Raw genomic sequence first — 22,032 nt, forward strand, 5'->3', positions numbered from 1 at the left:
TATCATAAATACACACATAGGTTTTCACCTCAAAAGTGACACACCACAGAACAGAAATACCTCTTAAATTAGATCATGAAGGGCGTATTTAAAATAAGACTGTCAGTTCTGCAGTTACCACAAATGGCTTTCTGCTGCCAGAAACGTGTCAATAAGGACATCAACAGCTAGGCTGCAGCATGCAGAGGAAAGCTCAGGTTTCTACAGATAATACACCTGATACATCAAATAACAATTAGAGAAATTCTGCCACAGATACTAACCAACGTAAAGTTTTTTTCCTTAGATCTGATGAAAGGATTACAAACCCAAGCGCTTGTAAATATATCAGTTGTTCTAGGAAAAAGGAATTAGCACTTCCTAAAAAGCTTGCTTCTCTACAATAGAGAATGCCAGCTAAAAAACGCCACAGCATTTATGCCAGTGTCAGATAGTTTCCTACAGCAACATCCACTTCTTTAGACATGCATCAACTAAAGCAGCTAGAATACACCCAACCAGCTGGCTACAGCCACTGGCATATCTACAGACTAGCAAAGATCTGGTAAAACACTGCTGTGATTGCTCCAATCCTACTATGAACCCCTCTTTCCATTCCTGACGTTACATGGCTTTAAGGCATTAACTTAGCTGTGTGCTTGCAAGATGGTCAACCACCCGAAAGAATAAAATCCTCAGTGTCACACTTTCTCTTAAATGCTTTCATAAAATCAGAAGAGAAAACAATGAACTTCATACAACTCTAATATATGCACCAAACATGCCAAGAAAGACCAAACAATTCCTACAGATTCACATTAGAGACTTTTAAAAAAAACCAGCATAGTTCAACTGTGAAGAAGGAAGTGATTTAAAAACAAACAAAAAAATCCAGCTATTTCAAAGATTATATAAAGCAGACTTATTAGAAAGGCAGCACTTGAGCCAGCTGCTGATGTGGCATTTTTTATTTTAAACACATGGTCAGCATTTTACAGTTTGAAAATAAGATCGTTCTATTAAGATTAAGCAGTTAAAATATGAATCCTGTTTTGGCAAAAATTAATTGTTCTGTTCCTTCATCTCATAAATACATTGTTCTCCAAGTTTCAGAAGTTCAGAATGTTGTTCTCTAGGCAAAACTACACTTTAAATGAAAAGTTCTGACCAGCTTATTTTTTTCTGAAAACTGGAACTGTTACTTCTCCAAATGAAATGTAACTATAGTAGCTTTACCGCATTGCACCTTTAGCACAGCAAGTGAATTCTGCAGCGTGTATACTAACTACCAAGGGCAACCAACAGGTTTGTATATAACAGGCAGCAGTCACCTGGATGCCCTTGCTTCACTTACCTAGTATCAACATACGGATTTTGTAACTGCTTTAGGAAACCAAGTAGCAAAATACAATTGTTCTTCTATATTAAGCACATACCAAACATGAGTGACAATCAGCCTTTTCGGGCAAATTATAAAGATTGGAGTGATTATTGAAGAGGCAATTAGTGGTTACCTAAAGACACCTGTCAGATACATACAGTATGTAAGGGAAGAGGGGGCAAGATGGGATCTATTACCGACAAGAAAACAAAATAAGGGGGGGCCTTCCTTTCCTAATTTGCTCTCCAAGAGCCTATACAGCATGAAGTATTCAACTATCCTGTATTTTGATTGCTGCTAAGGCATAATAAGAGGCAAACCACTTTATTTTACCCTCTCCATGACAGTTTGCTCCCCTTGCAATACCTTTCTCTACTCAAGCCCTGTGCCAAACAGCTTCCAGACAGATTATTTTTCTTTCTTACTTTCCTAAAAATATTGTGAAGCACATGCATGACATCCAGCTCGCCCTCCCCCATAGATCCTCCCATCACACCTCATCAACCTTCTCTTCAACAAGCTAGGGTATGCCATCACCCGCCTCAAGTTCTCAGTCTCCAAGGAAGCCTCTCCCTTGTTTCCAGAAGAAAAGCTCCGTATTAAAAGGAAAGAACAACCAGTCACGCAGAAGACCAGACAAAAGCCTAACAAATCAGAGCTGCAACAAAAGCTGATGAGAAAGACTGCCTTGAACATGCATCAAGTTGTTTTCAAACATATGTTGTGTCCATAACTTCCTTGTTGCTGGTGAACTATGATCACAGTTCTTCATCCTCCTTTCTGCAAGTAATCCTCCTTCTTACCCCTTAAAAGAGGGCAGTCCCCCCACCCCAAATCTTCAATGGACAATAGCAACACATTGATTTCTGAAAATTTTTTAAAAAACAGAACAGTTTTGCAAGCTCTTTTTATCCCTCTGCATGAGAACTGCCTGGATGCAGGAGAACAGCCTCAATACATCAACTAAAGTTCTCAGAAATTAATAACCTATTTTCGGCTTAAAATTTTCAAGAAGTGAAGTGGTTACAAGTGCACACTTACTAGTACCATGCTTTCAAGTCTTCCAGGATTTAGATTGCAAAAGAATGATTGGTTTTAGCTGACAATGTTAAAAATCAAGGACATGACCATAAACAATTCACTACAGAAAAAATTTACTCAAGGACTATCAGAAAATTACAGCTGCTAGATGCTGTGCTGTGTTAAAGTCCCACAGTTTTAGAATGGACTTTCTGCCTAATACAATCAAAACTTCCAACAGAGCATTCAATGTTTACAAGTCCTACCATTTCTTGCCTGCATAAACTAGAATGATACAAAGATTGGGGTGCAGGAAGACTACAGTCTGGAACCGATATTCATGGGTTTTTTTTTTTTTACACATTTTCTTTATTTCTGCTAAGACTTGGAAGCCTGGTCTAACCAGAGAATTGAGAGCTGTCATTGCTGCATTAAGGGTTACTCTCTCTGTTCTCTCTTATAGTGGGAGAAAAATATTGACATTTTCAAAACTGCTCCCATGCAAAACAAATTTTGCACCTAACATTCTTGCTCTCCAACCTCTCACAGAAATGTCTACAAAGCTTTCACAAGGAATAGAAGATGGCAAATACTGCCTGAAATCAACCACCGGGACATTGTGATCTAACAAAGATGAAAAGGCAACTTGCAAAGCAACAATAAAGCATCTTTCATAATTATACAAATCAGATACCCTAGAGGACATATTTTATGGTATTTGGTCCAGTGACAGTACATTTGCTTATCAATGTTTCCAGAAATAACCTGAATGAATAAGATTCCAAAGTGGAAACAAAGAACTGCTTCACAAAAAGAGCAAAGAGCAGAAGACACTGATGTTATTTAAAATGTCTCTCACTTTTTTTCCTTATAAGGAGGAATAAGGGACTGTCTGTGACACTCATCATTACAAATTTCTATGAAAAACCTCATTAAATGAAAATGCAAGTGACCGCTTGATGCATCTGTAAACCACAGAAATTCCTTTAGTGAAACATTAACAGCACAAATTTTTCCACCCCTTAATGACAGTTACCATAAGAATAATCAGATCTCTCTCAGAAATATCAAGAAAAACTGCATAGTTATATCGGTAACAGGATTAACCTGAGCTACATTAGCATGACTGCAAAACTGATAAGAACTCCTTCTGCAGAGTTATTTTTAACAGACAATGGTAAGCCACTATTTTAAGCACTAATTTGGCTCACTGCTTTGCCCTCAAAACAGTTACACCAACACAAATAAAAATCTCTGTGAGTGGCAAAAGACTGCTTTAGCAGGCTTTGGTCATGAAAATACCTAGCACTTGGGTTCCACAAATGCTCTAGTTGCAACAAGAGACTTAAAAGGAAAAAAATGTATCTTGATTTCTCTTGCATGCAGCTACCACCCACTGAAGTTAGTTCTGTGTAAACAAACAGAACTTTTCACTCATTTACCCCCTCTAACACAGTAGCTCCTATGATTGTAACTATCCTTAGTTTTACTCTGAGACAGTAACTCCAAGATCCGTTCTTCCCCTAAGCCTTTTCTATTCTTTCTGGACTGAACACAGAAAAATATACAAGAAACATCTCAATTTAACAATGCAATATTTAAACTCCAAGCAAGAAGCTAAGACTACAAGCATCCTACACAGCATGAATATTGTACTTCAAATTAACACGAAACTTTAAAGACCAGCCTTCCCAAAACCAGAATCATAGCACTGCTACACAAATTGCTCTGCACAGAACACAAATGGATGGCAAGGGAAAAGGTAATTCAACAAGTGTTCAACACCACACTGTGCAATGATTCTTTTGGATTCGAGCTGGCTTGTTAACACTGACTTATTTGAGAGAACAATTTTGCTCCTTCTAAGTTCGATAAACGCAAAGAAAACTGAAATGGAAAGAAAATAAATGGTCTCTGTTTCTGCACTAAGAAGCTAGCGAAGATTCTCAATACCCACCTCCTTCTTCTTTCTCTTAGTTTTTTTATTTTTCCCTGAGCAGACACCATATGGTACGAAAAATCGCTTTGGTCAGTTTGGGTCAGCTGTCCTGGCTGTGTCCCCTCCCAAGACCTGGCCCAGCCCCAGCCTGCTGGCAAGGGGAGAACACCGGAGAGGCTGCCCTGCTGCTGTGGGAGCCCCACTCAGCAGTAGTCAACACACTGCTGTGTTACCAGCTGCCTCAGTTAAGGGAATGGTGATTTGCCCTTGCAAAAGTTAACAAACCTTCCAATACCTGTACAGTGGTCTTATGGAAGAGCTGTGCAAACAGGTAGGAAGCTAAAGAAAATAAGTGTTAAACTGTCTGAATTATTATTCCATTCATGTGCCTCATACAATAATACAATCCAAGTCAATATAAACTATAAAGACCATATGGATTTCCAATAGCAGCACGCAGGCCAAATTAGCACCGTACTACCAACTCCACAAATTAAGGCCTTGCCAAGAAGCCACATGATATAGCTAGGGGAACATCTCTTACAGCTTGGCACTGGGGCACTTTACATTCCATAGGCAAATGACAAGGGAAATATAATAGTGCATATTTTATCTGGCTCAATGAATGTTTTCTTTCAACGTCGCAGTCCATCTAACTTCTGGTGTGAAGAAGTAAATGCAAAGAGTTGATACACTCAAATTCAAGGCTTAAAAACTTACTTGCACTAACACATTTTCTTTCATTACACAATCATTTCCATAATGTAATTAGCTTAAGATTCTTGTCTTCTAGAGACATAACAGATTACTACTGTTCAGTAACTCAACCGCCTCTGTAGAATATGTCCTTGTAACACGGTCAAATTCCAATAAGAGAGATGTTGTCCTGGTTTCAAAGGCCATCTAGTGTCAAGGAACAACTTTTCACTTCCTATCTAAACTAACACAATGTAGCTAAAATTTTAACTAAGGAAACAAACAAAAACAAATCCCATAAAATTTCTTAATATTATGTAAATATAAACCTATAATTTACTGTCTCCAGAAAGTGATCCAAGGGTATTGCAAACATTTATTTTTATAGGTTTGTGCAAGTCCTTAGTTTACTAAATAGTCAGTGGTCAAACAAATACTAAGGATAAACAAAAAAACCCCTAGTTACACTGCAAAAGACAAATGTATGTTACTGAGTTTAAGAAATACTTAAAAATATCCCTGGTAAGAACTTCATCTAAGATATGAACTTTGAATTTAAGTCTGAAGTGCAGTACACAGTGTCACAATGAACAGTGTCAAAGCCAAGCAGTACTGCCAGTACCAAAATACACTCAAAGCTCTCACTTCACTGGCTGCTGTGTTAGGCAGCTGATAACACTGTGTTTTACTCTCATATTCAGGAAATGGTTTGGATTAGACATGCATTAGGGTTGAGGAGATATTATAAAAGTGTCTCATATAAATGTGCTATCATTCTCAACGTGGCTCATGTATTCCTTCAGAAGTTCTCCATACAAATCTTTAGCTTATCCTGGTGCAAATTCACAATACTTAATGCGGCAGCAGAATACAACCACAAGACATGACCATGGACTTTACTACAAACATTGCCAGTCAGTATGGAAAACCTAATTCAGACATATTTAATGAACACAAGATGTGAATACTGAAGAAATATTAGTCTGTATACATTCTTGGACTGTTTTGTCCAAGTTTTTTTGTATTTAAAGAGGAAACTAAAAGGTATTTTTGTTGCACTGCTCATCTCAAAGATTAATTATACTGCCTTTTCAGGAATTGGCTCAATAGTTACGAAAGCTACAAAAGCATCAAATACCTTCATTATAGCCCCTTCTGAACTTTTTCAACGAAATATTAAATTCAGTCATTGCTCACATGTCAAATAGTGTGAAAAATTAATGAAATGCATTCATTTATTTAGAGATAATGAAAAAGCAAGAGATTACATAGAAAGCAAAAATGGTCATTATTCTTCCCTTCTGTTTTCTTATAATTTAAAATGAAAAAAAAAAATCAAAAGGCATCAAATTTAAATAAAGGAAATATTCTTTATTATTTCCTTCAAACCTAGGAAAAATATAGTTTCAAAATGTAAATTATCTAGTATTTTCTTTTTTGTCTTCATGCAGATTGAGTTCTATAGTTCTCAAACTACTGAACTTAGAAACAAACACGTTGGTTGAGCTTAAGAGAGTAATGTCAAAGTCAGAAGACAAATAAATGAAGCACCAATTTTTCTTAAGCTATTTACAACTTTTCATATAAATTAACTTTTGGTGGATATTCCTTATGAACCACAGATTACAAGCATGAAAAAAAAGTGGGGTTTTTTCTTCTCTCATTTTGTACCTCTTGCTGATCAATTTTTCGGATATGGAAGTACAAAGCCTTTAGTGCCATAAAATTATAAGCCACATATATATATGGCTTATAATGCCATAAAAATATGTTTGTTTTCTTTAAACAGCCTTAAAAACTCAGAAATCCAGTTTAAATACTTAGTCTTCAGACATCTAAGACATAGAGATGCCTTAAGTATGCATGGGGACAAATAAACGTACGTCCACTCCACCGAGAAAACACAAACTGCATCAAGACCAAGAAATAAATTCAAAACCTTGTACTGCCATACATGAATGAGTTCCAATATTTTTAAAACGTCTTATGTAGCCTTCATGAAAATTCTGACTTTAAGAAGGTAAACACCACCTGCGCCTAACAGTGATCTAATGGACACTTTTATTATGAATTAACAGGCAGCACTAAGAGAGTAGAATGCACAACAAATAATCCACATCTGCATAACAGCAGCTTTGCACATATTTTTCCCCTTACTCTTCATTTGTCAGAAGTAAGTAGAGAAATATTGGCATCTGATTTTTTTTGGCAACAAATACGTGATTTTATTAACATACCCTGATGCTGACTTAAGATGATTCCCACAATTTATACAAATTCCAATAAAACCGTAAATGCTCTTTACAAATGACCTGCTATTCGTACCAAGGCTACGTGCTCTTGAACAGTGTGCAGAGTAACTCTCCAAGTTTTCAATTTTAACATGTGTGTGCAATTAACGTATACAGCCTAAGATAGGCAACACACACACAAGAATATTATGCTTCTTCATGGGGATTTCTGCCATGAAATTTAAATACTAGTGGAAAGTGTGCAGTATTTCACAATCAAATTATAAAAAAGTAAAGGGGTATTACTGCAAAAAACTGTAGCAACTTCCATTACAGTTTGGGGAAGCCTTATAATCTAATGCCCATCTCAACCACAAGAGTGTTTTATTCAGCCTCTCCAAGCTTCAACGTTTCCTACAAGTGCTATCAATTTCTCCATAGTTAATTTTAGCTCCCTAACAGTCATCTCACTCCTATTTATCATATGTACCCCATTATCCGCATGACTTTGTCCGGTTTGCCAATTACACTGAAGAGTCCATTAACAGATCTTTATTCCACATCACAATCAAGTCTTTAATAATTCCTGTGAAAGCTCAGCAAGCCTTTTCTAGTTCAGCACTACCCTTGAACTGACTGCTGTCCGCAAGAAACAAACACAATACTGCCATGGGGGTAGTATCACTAGAAAACAGGACATAATTCTACCTCTCCTGCCTCTTTTATACTAAGAAGGATGATACTAGTCTTCTGATTTTGTTTCGCAATAGAAATTCCTACATTAATGAGAATTCAGTGAAATGCGATACTCCTTTTAGAAATCATTACCTCCTACCTCCATGATCTACACAATTTTTTTTATAGGCCTATAATTTTACATTATTCAAGTGAGAAGAACCTTAGTGGGGAGGATAAAAAAAGTTAACTTCCCTCCTACCTTCAAAAGCTGCTTGCCAATTGTTGGACTCATTTTTTCATCCACCATAAGAATTACTATCCCTCTGTCATCCATACCTCGACGCCCTGCACGACCTGACATTTGAATGTATTCACCTGAAGATATCTGGGATAACACAAAAAAGAAAAAAGAAAAAAACCCCCCAACAAATATTAGAAAAATAGCAAGAAGGTACAAAGTGCTATTTCCAATTATATAGTAAATGACCATGATGTATAAAAATTGGCAAAGATTATCTAAGAAATTAACTTTTCACAGATTGAATTCTTAACTCTTAATTGATCACTACGCTACAAAGATACAAACCCATGACTACGGATAATGTAAGTCAGCAGCATTAAGTTAAATAAAGCTCCCATAGCTACAGCTATTTCCATAACACAGTGCATCATTTTAATAAGCACAAAAACCATCTTTCTACTGTCTTACGTGATGGAAGGTGACTGGGCATACTGTATATTATTAAAACATGATAAATCTTCAACATACTGACAATACATCTTCACCATCTTCAGATAATGTACCATTTCATTCAAATGATTAAAATGCAACATTAAATTAGTAACATCTAGCAAGGGCAGCATAGCCAGGCCTAACTGTGAAACTGAAGAGGTTATAGAGAACTAGGACATGGATAAAAAGCCAGCTATAGCTCATCCCCTATGACTCCGTAAGTTCTAAACCACTTTTTTCAGTCATCTGTGGAACCTGCATTCCCAGCAGCTTCTTGAGCTTCACTTTAAGACGATGTCAAAAACTACTTAAACTGTGCTAAATACTTGGGCCTCACAGTTTTGGACAAGTTGTGCAGAAGTCTTAGTGTAATCCAGTGTCCACCACTAACTATTGTTTGACTGTATCTAGCAAAAAAGCCCTCATGCATAATTTGAGGAATCTTGTCTTTTAGGAATTTGTACACTAATTATAAAATATAGTGAATATAATATATAGTGAATAAAGAAGGATTTTTTGAAAGAAAAATATTTTCTACTACACTCTAGTGGATATAGCAAAAGCAAATTTAATCCTAATATGGTTTAAATAATGTAATTCACTTATTCTACAGAACCTGGTTTTCACTTACCCATCGGAAATCTTTTCCATCAAATTTGCTGGCACTTGTAAATAGCACAGTCCTGGCTGGCATATTAATTCCCATAGCAAAAGTCTCCGTTGCAAATAAGGCCTAAATAAACACACCATAGTTAAGCAAGCAAAACCAAAGGTTCTTAAATGAATGTGCAAACAGTCAGAGATTGCTACACAAAACCTCTGCAGATTTTACTACTTAAGTACAGTCAACATAGGCATGTTCATTATTTAAAAACTGAATCAAAAACATTCTTTCCCCTTTCCTTTACTTCCTCTGAAAAAAACTGACAACTAGCTAGATGGGATAATGTGAAAGAATCCAAACTAAAACACAAGGTGATGTAAATTTTAATAATGAAAAATAACAGTTAATTTCCACATTCAAAGTTTGCAAGACGAAAATAGCAGTTGGCTATCCAAAAGAACCCCACAACTTTCATCTAATGTTAGATTTTTTCCAATGTGTGTACCTTAGAGCAACAACAAACAGCTTGGTAAGTGTCTACAGTCATTTATAGGAGCAAAACATATCATAGCGCAGTTGAAGAAATTGTTAGACATTGTAAGTTTAAATACTTCAGAGCAAAACCTTGAACGCTTAAAACTACAGCTGTACACGTGCACTAACATAAGAATTCTAAGGCAAAGTATTAAAGACTACAAATTTTTCCTTGGAGAGATTAAAAAGAACACCAAAACACCTTCAAGATTTTTTTTTTCCTAGATAAAGATGGAGGCATTTATGCAAATATTTGCATTTCTTGAAAGAAAGGAGCTGCAACCAAATACACCAATTAACTCATGCCACGGGAAGAGCTACTGGCTTCCAGAGGTGCTTTGTGTGTAGAGTCCAGAATGTAGATCCACAGAAGGCAGCCTTTCCCTTCATACATGGGTAGTTCTTTTTAAAATTGCCTACTAACTGGTCCACACAATGCTCAAAAAATATTTTTGCTACGTACTAAGCCTTATGCTCCCTGCATATAACCACATTCAAAACACAAACCATTTGTCAGTTTGGCAAGCACACCGAGTCTTTCACCTTTCTCAGTCAAGCATTAGATTGCTATGACACTAGCGTACATTCTGTGCTAAAACATACTGCAATTCACAACAGAGAAAAACCTGAATATGGACGTTAAATGCATACCTTTATTAGGCCCTCAGAGAACAGAATTTCTACGGTTTCTTTTAAGATAGGAAGCAGACCGCCATGATGGATACCAATTCCTCGCTTCAGAAGAGGAAGTACATGCTCAACCTGGGAAGAAACGGAACACCAGTAAACAAATTCTAGTATTTGTTGCTAAATAATAAAATCATTGCAGAAAACCTCAATGCTGCTCTTAGTGTTTAAATGCAGTAAGTACCTTTTCAGTATTATTTTCCAGTTAGAACTAAGAATGATATAGGGGCAAAGCCAGAGGCCAGTCTTTTCAGTAGACTAGTCTTAAATCAGGTTAGGCCAACTGTGAAGCTATGCCCTAATTTATACATGCAGTTAGTACTTTAATTTGCCTCTCTCAAAAAAAAAGAAAAAACCACAAAAAACCACAAAAACCCACAAAACAATTTAAAATAGTTTGTGGAAATAGTGATCCTGGTATACATAAGATATTTTTTATTTTGATTTCACTTCTTGATTTGCGCTGTAAAACAGTGAAGTCAGCACCTATGACAGCCACACAAGGAAATTCAGGCTGTAAATGACTGAATTAAACTTTTAAATACTGAAAACAAACTTCAAATTAAAAACAGAGATGCAGCTAAAACAAAGGTTCTCATTAACAACCTGTACCTCTTGGCTACCACCCCAAACCTAATTCTGAGAACACACTCTTGAGATACTCTTGCCCACAGAGACCAAAACAGATTACTTGGATAAAATGCCACTGTTACGAGTCTACCGAAAAAAACCCAGCACATAACACCTTACATATTGGATTCAAATTTTCTGGTTTTCTCAAATTCACAAACAAAACAGGTATGAGGAATCTGAAGAAAATAGGCATAGCTAAAGATTAAATGGTTGTTCTTTCCAAGAAGAAACTGCCAGGCTTACAATATAGATCACTGCATTAACAAACAGTGACCCAAACAAAGGAAAGAAGAGAGTAGAAAGAAACTACAGATTTAGTATTTGATACAAAAGTACTGAATCCTGTATTATTCTGTTCATTCAGAAACTTGCATTTTTGACAGTCACTATACAAAAAACTAGAATACTGCACCCTCATATGAACTACTTACAGACAGTTTTAACCTGGATATATCTCCTTATGAGACTTCTTATTTACTTAAAAATATACTTCGAAAAAAACCCCACAAAGTAGGAAGTTCACGTTTAATTTTGGCATGTGTCATTTGCTGGTATCACAACTGGAAGGAACCCTAATAACTGAGTCCTAGTTCACAATGCCAAGGAGCAATGCAAGAGATACTAAACCCCAGGGAGATGAATGGGTATAACTAGTTAATTATTTCTGCACCCACTACAAGAGACCCAAAGTCTCACAAGCTGCAGAAAACAGGAGAGCAGCAGTTACCCCTACTCAATCTCCACTCACCTGAGGAAGCTTTTTGTCTTCATCTGACAGACAATCAATTGCATTATTGAACACTTCTTCAACCATCTTTTTTTCTTCATCTAAGAAGGCAATTTGGAAGTTATTACAAAATCCAGAAGGCTAATACCATATGTAAATAAAGCATTACCACATTCCAATACTTAGAAAAGTTTACAATAAAAACAGCGTGGAAGACTGAAGTCTACACAAACCACCCACATTGGGTCAGATGATCAAGATGTGAATGTGAGCCTGAAGGACACTAACAGTAACCAGAAGTAGATGCTCAGAGAAAAGGAAAACAGAACAACCCTGGCAGAATAATCCAAACTGGTGCTATTCCCACACTTGGGATTTCTCAGTTATATGTACTTTCTCTTCATTTCTCCCCATTTCTCTTCTACCTACTAGCCCCTATCTGCATGGACACAGAGGCTTTTCCTCTTCTCTGTTAAATCTCAAAGTTTACATCCTTTCTGCTTAAGTAGGAAAAATTCAAGAATATGTATTTCAAAGGTATGACTGAAGATAACATACAAAAATGCATTTCTGTACTTGTGCCCATCTTTACATTTTCTGACAGAAATGGTTGCATTAATTCACAACATTGAACCGAAACACGTGACGTTTGGAGCAAATAAGCAGCAAAAACACTAAACAGCTCACAAACATGAAATGATAAGTTGGTTTATAACAAATTCCTTATTTTTGTTGCAACTCTTAACATTGCTGAGAAGTGATGAACTTAAACTTATTTTACAAGCTTGGTCTTAATTCAAACTTAAAAAATCTTCTTTGTTTATCTTTTGAGCTTTTCTAGGAGGAGAAGAGGGAGGAGGGGAAGAAAGAAAACTGGATTGAATAGTTGATAAAGAACAGTCAAGTGGTTTGTTATAGCATTGTTTCGACTTTGAGACAATACTCATTTTTCTAGTAAATAGAACATGAGAATTTTGGGAAATCAGTCTTCTCCCATTATAGGCAGAAACTTCCAGGAACTCTTGTGCTATTATGCAAGTTAATAGGATTTTGGAAAAAGAAATAAAATTTAAAATAAAGGGACAATTCAACATTCTGATGACCAAGTACTCTTTGTGCACCAACAGCTTCCTACTGAAAACAGCCTGATGTACTGACACAGTAAATGAAAAAGCAACATATTTTTACGCAAAAAGTCCTAAAGGAAATGGAACTATCCAACTACAGTAACATTTCGTATCAAACTGCAATTGTGATTAAAACTTATATTTTATTTATCTGTACCTGTATTGAAATCTAACTTTGTCATCTGAAGTGCATAGGCTTCACAGTCTTTTTTACTGAAGCTGAAAATAATCACAGGTTGGAAATTCCTTTCCATGATCATCTTTACAATCTTAAAAACATTTGAAGGACCTGCAGAGAGATTACATTCATTTAAATGAAATTTTAGCAAAAAAAGTATCTTACGGAATAACTGATAAACAAGCGCAACTTGCATACAACTTTGCTGTATCATACAAAAAGTTACTTTAGAAGAGTATTCAAACCCACCTTTTGTTCCTCCTTTCCTGCCCTTCTGGTCCCCTTTTGCTAAGTCTCCTGCATCTCTAAGCACTTGCATTGCTGTATTAAAATTATCTTCTCTGAAATCTCCCTAGACAGAAAAAAAACCCACAACGTTTGTTAGCAACTACTTTCACATAGCCCACTTAAAAATACTTATTGCTTTGCATAGCCAGAACCATTAACCTGTATATACAGGCAGAAGGACAAAAAACAATGCGTAATCTAGCAAGTAAGTTTATTTGGTTAGTGGCACAGCTCAGAATTGCTTTAGTGTCTCCAAAATTATTGCTAACTGTTCTGCCATCAAACACACAAGGCCTGCTGAATGACACAATTTACTAATGTCTACGTGAAGATGGACTGCCCAATGAAGACCTAGCTTCATGTGCCATGCTACTCTTCATGGCATTAGCTAATGCTGTGCAAGCCAATGATGAATTTTAAACAAGTCATTACTTCCAAATTACCCAAAGATGCAAAAATATTTTGCCACCTCAACCATTGACTTTTCAGTGAGAAACAGCACAAGAAGCATCAGCTACTTTGCAGATCTGCAGAAAGCAGCACACACTTTAGAAATCAAAACAAGGATGAGGGCACTTAAGATGTCTCAGCAAACTCTTACTTAGCTGACTATGCGACATTAGACACTAAAATCAATCTTTCTGTAAGACTCAAAAAATCTACAACAATTCAGAGACTGCTGTTACCACTTGTACTTCATTTTAACAGAAACATCCTCTGCACAGTCAATGCATATTTTGCAAGAGATCAAGTCATGACTGATGTTTGAGGAAAAGATCTTTCAAACAAATGGAATATCCCTTACATTTTCATCAACAACCAGATGGAGTCCATCTCCTCCTGCTGGGAATATATAATGCTGCAGTGGAGTGGGTCTGTAGTCAGTGTAAATCACATGGCAAGGCTATAAAGAAAGAACAATATATGCATAAATACTTAACATTTCCAATTGCACTGTAAAAACATTCATTTGATGGAAAATCCAATACATTACTATTAAAATATATGTTTCTAAAAGCCAGAAGGATAGACTCACAAAAACTAATATTATACATTTTCTTTCCTGAAAATGGATTTTGTACTAATGACATTTGAGAAAATTAAAGTTTGCAAATCTTTTAGAAGAGCACAAGTTGCCTACTTTCTCATGAACACAAAAAGTAAGGACAGGTTATATTTCCTGCTATATTATCTCATAGATTCAAAATCCTAAAACCTTTTAAAATCAAAGCAAAAATTCTTAATTTCTACATTTTAAAAAAGTCTGCAATATTTCTCATACCACCTAAAAAAGGCACACAGTAGACTTAAAAATGTTTAAGGTTTTAAAGCATGGAGAAAGCTTGTTCAGAAAAAAAAAAGTAGAACACTTCCTTTAAACCATTAAATATTATGAATATCTGCTTAAAAACAGTCTGGTGTTCTCCATAACAAAACCAAGGTTTTGTGCCAAGCTTAAACAGCAATCTCTTATAGTACCCTCCTTTCACCACAAACAACACAAGAGTCAATCTCTGTGACATTTTTAAAATAAGACCGACCTCTTGTGGACACTAACATCACTAATTCTTCACAATATTCTTTGCTGCAAAAGCATCTCTTAAAAAACAGACTTTAAACAAATAACGTTAATGTTGTGTAGAACCAACAGCTAGTATAGTTGCAAAAATCAGAGGCAAAACCAGCAAGATCAGGAGTGATCTATACTATCGCTTACAGGTAATAAGATAACCAAAGAAATGCTCAAAGGTTCAGTTCTCATCAACCAGAGAGACAACATTAAGCCACAAGACAGCAAGGATGGAAGTGCAGCACATGAGAAACACAACCTGTTTGTGAAGATGGCAGATCCATTCAGCAAATTGACGGGCATTTGGAATTGTTGCAGAAAGGAAGACATAATGAACGTTGTCAGGGAGTAAAATAATTGTCTCTTCCCAAACCACACCACGCTCTGAAAATGGAAATGGCAGAAGGGAAATTTATGTCATTAAATCCTATTTTTCAGTTCTGAAGCCAAAGAACAGCATGCTCAAAGACAAAATAAAACAACAACTAAAAAAAGCCTTCCCTGTACGAAAGGGGTATATCAAATGCCTTCCAAGCAGCCTTTGCCTTCACAAAGAAAATGCAGATTGCAATGCACAGTACCTATTTTATATACATTCAGTAGAAAAATTCTGAATGATTCGCACACAAAGATGATTCATTATGAAAGAGAGAATAAAGATATAATTCTTAAAAAAAATTGTTCTTGGGGGGAAAAAAATAAACAACTTCTATTGCAAAGAAAAATTGTACATATAGGATACCTGAATCTCTCATGTAGTGGATTTCATCAAAAATAACCCATGCGACTTCCCGCATAACCTCAGAACCTCTGTAGAGCATACTTCTTAAAATCTATAAAAAGAAAAAAGAAATTAGCAGTAACATCCATCACACGAAACATCAAGTGACACATTACAGAGGTGTCAGTAACAAACTGCCAGAGTTTTTTCGTTCACATTTACATGGCAATACGAAACACTACTTTGCACAAAAATTTTAATATCAGAACCTTCTAGTCAAAAAAGAGTAGAAGACAACACAGACAGATCAAGAGTTGATGTGCGATCATACCTCAGTTGTCATTACCAAACAAGAAGCTGTAGGATTAATGGTGACATCCCCAGTCATCAAGCCAACATCCTGAAATTCTTCATACATCTCACGGTACTTCTGATTACTCAAAGCTTTAATTGGGCTCGTAAATATCACACGCTGTTTCTCCCTCAAAGCCAGGGCAATTGCATACCTATATTAAAATATTGTACATATTAAAGTTGTCAGGAAGACATTCAGAGAACACTCCTTACTTCTAATCTTCTGCTTAATAAAGCAAAATAAACCACAAGATTTAGAACACCAGCAGAATGATATAAAGCATTTGTATCTGAATTTGTAAGAGCTCAGTGCAACCTTAACTATGTATGCCTTAACTATCTATGTCCTTGGAGAATAATACATCATTGACAACAAGGTAACACATTTTTATGGACATGAGAACACATCTAGTTAAGTTAAAGATCTAAGTGTCACTGTCACATGACAAACTACTATGATTTGAACCCATTCTCTACTGTATCTGCACGCACCTTTCACTTCCTATCTCAGGTGAACAAAGCCACTCCACTGTCAGACCAAACCACAACAAAAAACATCCACTATCTTTTAAACATTTTTTTCCTGAACAATACCAAATTGCAAATTAAATCAAGCCAGTGATTCTGACAAACCAATGGAAACACACAAGAAACTCCGTATTAGTTATAGTCAGGGGCTAGAGAACAAACATTTTCTTTATGAAGTCATGCAATATCTACTGCAGAAACTGTTTGAAGATAGAAGGTAAGCTTAAATACAAATTAAGCCTTTCACTGCCCACTAAACAAGTTGAAAAAATGTAGTTTTTATATTGAAGATTAGTCAATTCAATTCTAACTCTAATAGTCTGAGAAATGGTCTTTGTACTAATGGTCTAACTCTAATGGTCTTTGTACTGAGAAACCGAAACACAAGAGCTACTGATGGCTCAATAAAATGATACCACAACTATCACACCATTCTGTTATTAAACCTGTGAAAAAATTACTTACTCTGCACAAACAGTTTTACCAGCTGATGTATGAGCTGACACTAACACAGACTGGTTATTATCCACACAAAGAATAGCTTCTCTCTGAAAGGCATCAAGAATAAATGGATATTCCTAAACAGAAAGAAAACAAAACCATATTTTTAACACAGGCTGTTACTTACATTTAATTAACATTGTGACTGATCGAGTGTGCAAATTACAGGCAGAAACCAAATCCCGTAGGTATTTCTCACTCTTCAAATTACTTTAATCCAATATTTTGCAATGACTTTGTATTTAAATAATTTTATCTAATACCACATCTAAGATTTTTGCTTTTCTCTTGTTATTATGCTGAAGTAAAATCTTGCACCAATTGAATTTTCCCTAATTTAGGAAGAGAAACTGCAGCATACAACCAAATTTCCGTTGTAGAACAGCATTGAACTCACTACAATCCATCAACTCCATTCAACCAAATAATTTGACCCTATCAAATCTAAAATACAGAAATACCAATCTTACTTATGAAAGGCCATCTTTTCAATATAGTCTTTTCCAAGTACATAATTTTTCCCTCATCTGCTGTCTAAAGTATATGCAAAAAGGAAAATACATGCCCTCTATCACATACTTTTGCTGCTTTTCCAGTTCTTGGCTTCAGACCTGTGAACTCTTCATCTGCTGGAAGTGCAACCTATAAAACATTTAAAATAATAACAGTTGCATAATTCTCTATCTCCACTCCAGCAACATTGCATGATAGGAAGGGTTGGGGCAGATGTAAAGTGCACCAGAAGTAATTTGAGCTTCTGTTAAGTTGTTTCTGTGAGCTCATGTGTCAAGGCTTCCTTCCTCTCAGAGGTTTTCAACCAACAACTCTGTCCTCCAGCATCAACAACGCTTTCTCTCACTTTTCCAGTACTGCCCCCTACTGTCTCTTGTGAATTATTTCTGCTTCACCTATATTGGAATATCAGCTTTTTAGGCCAAGACAAAGTCATGGCTTCTGGCAAATGGAAGTTGAAAGCAATCACTCAGGTCACATTGATAAAGCACCCTTTCCAAGAAGTATTTGTATAGACAAAGTTCTTCTTCAGGGCCAATATCTAACACGCATTTATACTAAATATTTAAGGTCTCTACCAAACCTCTACCAGACATCTCAAGATAACGGATTGCACAGATGCATGGGCTTAAAGCCTCTATCATCAACTGCATATATGATATATAAAGATCTAACTATACAGGGTCCTTTAATGTGACCCTAATCAACCTCAGGTGGTTCTAGATGACAGCACAGAAAAGCAAATGAGAATAAAGGTACAGGGAAATTAAAATTTACATATTTAATTCTCAAGAGAATCTCTTTCTGAAAATCATCTTTGCATAAAGCATGATCGAAAAAAGTCAGCATTAATAGTTCTGATTTTTCATATTTTGAGTTGTCTTTATGTCTATTGACACACTTAGGAAATTCATATTTTTCATTAGTTTGCTTTTACATAAGACTTTTTTCTTTTTCCCTTAAAATATTAATTTTCAACAGTAACCAGCCTTAAAGGATAGCCTTTCATTCTTGAACCAGAATAGCAAAATATTTCAAAGCACTGATGCACATCTAGTTTGCACAATGATAATAGATCTATTTCCACCACCAGTATGTTTTCTTCCTTAACTGTACTCAGAATGTGCTCGGTACCTTTCAAATAAGGAAAACTAACACCATTATCACTGAGTGTTTTACAATCACCCATTTCACTGCAAGTAGCATTCATACTGCTCCTGACAAGATATCCTATTCATTTTTTAAGTGAATTTTGTGCATGCTGAATGAGAGACCTCAAACTCTTCACAAGCCTGTTAAATAAATTATGAAATAAAGTATCCCCGTGAGGGAAGGCTCTGTAGAAATGATCTGGACAGGCTGGATTGATGGGCCCAGGTAAACTGCATAGGGTTCAACAAGGTCAAGTGTCAGGTCCTACACTTGGGTCACAACAATCCCAACCTACAGTCTTGAGGAAGTGTGGCTGGAAAGCTGCCCTGCAGAAAAGGACATGGAGCTATAGGTCAACAGACAACATAATATGATCCAGTAGTGTGCCCAGGTGGCTAAGAAGGCAAATAGCATATTGCCGGTTTTATCACAAATGGTGTGGCCAGCAGGAGCAGGGAAGGGATTGTGCCCCTGTACTTGGTGCTGGTGAGGCCACACCTTGAATGCGGTGTTCAGTTTTGGACCCCTTGCTACAAGACACTGAGGGGCTGGAGCATGTTGAGAGATGGGAAATGAAGTTGCTGAATGGTATGGAGCACAAGTCCTATAAGGGGTGGCTGAGGGAACTGGGACTGTTTAATCTGGAGAAAAAGAAGCTGAGGGGAGACCTTACTATCCTCTAGAACTGCCTGAAAGGAGGCTGTAATGAGGTGAGCATTGATTTCTTTTCCCAAGTAACAACTGATGGGATGAGCTGAAATGGCCTTAAGTTGAGCCAGGGATGTTTAGACTGGAGATCAGGAAAAAATTTCTTCACCATAAGGGTTATGAAGCACTGGAACAGCCTGCTCAAGGAAGTGGTTGAGTCACAATCCCTGTAAATATTTAACAGACATAACATTTAGTGACGTGGTTTAGTGGACTTGAAAGTGTTGGGTATAGGGATGGACTTGATCTTTGTAGAACCTACAAGATTCTACAACTCTAAAACAAGTACAAGCACAGGACGCAATATTACTATAGTACCAGTAATACATACAATTCTATGAAACAAGCCTATACTTTTCACATGCACTTTCACTGCACTCACCTCATGGGTACAACCTTCAACAGTTTCCACAGCTTGCACCTTTACTTGAGGCATCAGGTCTGCCAGACTAAAAGCACATGAGTTAGGATTGCAAAAACCTGTTCTCTTTATAAACATGAAAATGTTCAACTTGTCCACTACTTTAACTGCAGTGTTATAAAATAGATGCACACACTTGAAATAGATAGTTGGCAGAGACTAGTACAAGTATTAAGAACACCTGTAAGTGTTAAAATTTTGCTACTACATAAATCTACTTTAACTACTGCTTTGGGATTTGTCATATCTTAAACACCTGCACCACAAGACAGCATTTGGATCACATTTGTTCATATGAAGTTTTCTGATTCAACGGGGACTTTTTTCCAATATACAACAAAACTCAATACTCGTATTCCTGCTCTTAGTCATGACATCAAATAACAGCAGCCTGAAGATGAGACCCCTCTTTTCTGTACCAGTTCCTTCTCTGATGGCCACAAGAAGGGGCTAGTGTCTCAAGGCATAATACAATACCTTTTTTTCTGACAGTTCGAATACACTTAGTAAGCTACTATGGGCACATGTATGTTCTACTGAGACCACGAGTACAGCAACTGACTTAAAATGTTGACTCTAGTTTTTGTTTGCTTCTATACAGGTACCCTTTGCTTACAGCGTTCAGAGAAGTCTTCTTATTACTTTCTCAGAGAAAAACCTTCAACTTAAAAAAAGCCTATCTAGGACGAAATGACAATCCAGATCAGAATTTTCTGTAACATATGCATCACCCAGAGAAAAGTATAAGAACAGAGCAAGCACATGATTTTTATCTCTGTAGTAGTTTTCTACATCTTGAACTAGAATGTAAATACCTGCATCTGGCAACTCCGAAAAAGTTTTTATTCCATTAATTTCTGAACCGATCTAAACTTCTAAGTTCCCAAGCATCGCTTCAGATAACTAAGCTGAACAAGTGCCTCATGGTCCCTTCAATCTGTTTTGAAAGCCCTTCACAGAATCTATCATGAAGTTTTGGAAAGCTTAGGAGAGAAATAGAGATCCTAAAACACAGAAAGAGCATTTCGTCGTCCTTTCAGGAAGCTCCGTAGCTATCAACATGTCTGATTATCATCCCCTCTCCATCTCAAACACCTGGCAATTCTGCTCAAATTTGAAAGCATGCCTGTTATTTATGATTCCAAGTATTTGCTGGACTTATAATCTTACATATAACAAAAGCCTTGTTTCTGTCTCCTTGATGAATTTTTTCTTCCTAGATCCCAAGCCAATTGTGTCTTTCCATCGCATGGTACACACCAATCCTGTCTCTCCTCATGTGCCTCACTGCTTTACATACCTGAAATCAACACAATGACCTTAAGCAAGAACCACCTCACCCACATGCAGCAACCACAAATGCCTAAACATCTCATCCTGCAGTTGTCCATCTGTCCTCAGTGCTATTTTAAATATATCCACTGCTGATCACTGCTGAAGCTGTATGACCAACACCTCCTCACTTACGTAAATAATAGAAAACAAGCTTCACATGAAAATTCAACTTTAAATGAAATCATCACAAAGCTACTTACATCAACTATTCCCAACTGGCACATAGCTAATGAATACCTTTCGGTATGATTTCCTTAGCGATCAAGTTAGGCACTTACTTAGCATCTTCTGATACAACATCTTCCAGTTTTGGCTTCTTTCCCAAAACGGCATCTTTGGTGTTATCAACCTCAATTTCCCTTTTGGGCTTCCCTGTCGCAGCTACGGAAGATTTTTCCTCTGATCGTTTCCTGCAACATAAACAGACAAAACCCCCCGAAGTCTGCCTCTCTGATTATTTTCAGGAAAGAAATCGCGTGTCCTAGGGGCAGTCTCGCCCACCCCGCACCTAGGGCAGAACCCCATAACCTGTTCCTTCAGGGTCCCGGCCCGCCTCCACCGCCGCGACTCCCCACCCCGGGACGGCTCCAGCAGCGCAGCCGCGGCCCGGGCCCCACCGCGCCCTCACCCCGGCCTCCTGGCGCCCTCGCCGGCGCCCGCTTTGCTCTTCTTGGCTGCGGAGGCGGCCGAGTCCTCCTCGAACACGCTGAACAGCTCGTCCCCGAAGGCGTCTGCCATCTGCCCCCGCCCCGCTCTTTCCCGGCCCCGACCACGGGGAACCCGGCCCCGACCCG

At 37.1% G+C, this 22,032-nt stretch overlaps 1 protein-coding gene across 1 annotated transcript in view; it reads right to left on the minus strand.

The window, feature by feature from the left end:
• Positions 1 to 22,002, minus strand: part of MTREX (Mtr4 exosome RNA helicase) — a 41,553-nt gene extending 19,551 nt beyond the window's left edge. Inside the window, exons 1-15 of the mRNA XM_069879780.1 lie at positions 21,867 to 22,002; positions 21,517 to 21,648; positions 19,865 to 19,931; positions 17,689 to 17,751; positions 17,074 to 17,186; positions 16,058 to 16,232; positions 15,748 to 15,838; positions 15,265 to 15,389; positions 14,241 to 14,339; positions 13,397 to 13,499; positions 13,127 to 13,258; positions 11,864 to 11,943; positions 10,447 to 10,557; positions 9,289 to 9,390; positions 8,184 to 8,309 (exon numbers count right to left, since the gene is read on the minus strand). Coding sequence (XP_069735881.1) covers positions 8,184 to 8,309; positions 9,289 to 9,390; positions 10,447 to 10,557; positions 11,864 to 11,943; positions 13,127 to 13,258; positions 13,397 to 13,499; positions 14,241 to 14,339; positions 15,265 to 15,389; positions 15,748 to 15,838; positions 16,058 to 16,232; positions 17,074 to 17,186; positions 17,689 to 17,751; positions 19,865 to 19,931; positions 21,517 to 21,648; positions 21,867 to 21,976 — 1,629 coding nt within the window. The 5' untranslated portion in view covers positions 21,977 to 22,002. The remainder of the gene's footprint in view (positions 1 to 8,183; positions 8,310 to 9,288; positions 9,391 to 10,446; positions 10,558 to 11,863; positions 11,944 to 13,126; positions 13,259 to 13,396; positions 13,500 to 14,240; positions 14,340 to 15,264; positions 15,390 to 15,747; positions 15,839 to 16,057; positions 16,233 to 17,073; positions 17,187 to 17,688; positions 17,752 to 19,864; positions 19,932 to 21,516; positions 21,649 to 21,866) is intronic.
• Between the last annotated feature and the right edge of the window lie 30 nt (positions 22,003 to 22,032).

Source organism: Phaenicophaeus curvirostris, chromosome Z, assembly GCF_032191515.1.
Source record: "Phaenicophaeus curvirostris isolate KB17595 chromosome Z, BPBGC_Pcur_1.0, whole genome shotgun sequence".
Lineage (NCBI taxonomy): Eukaryota > Metazoa > Chordata > Aves > Cuculiformes > Cuculidae > Phaenicophaeus > Phaenicophaeus curvirostris.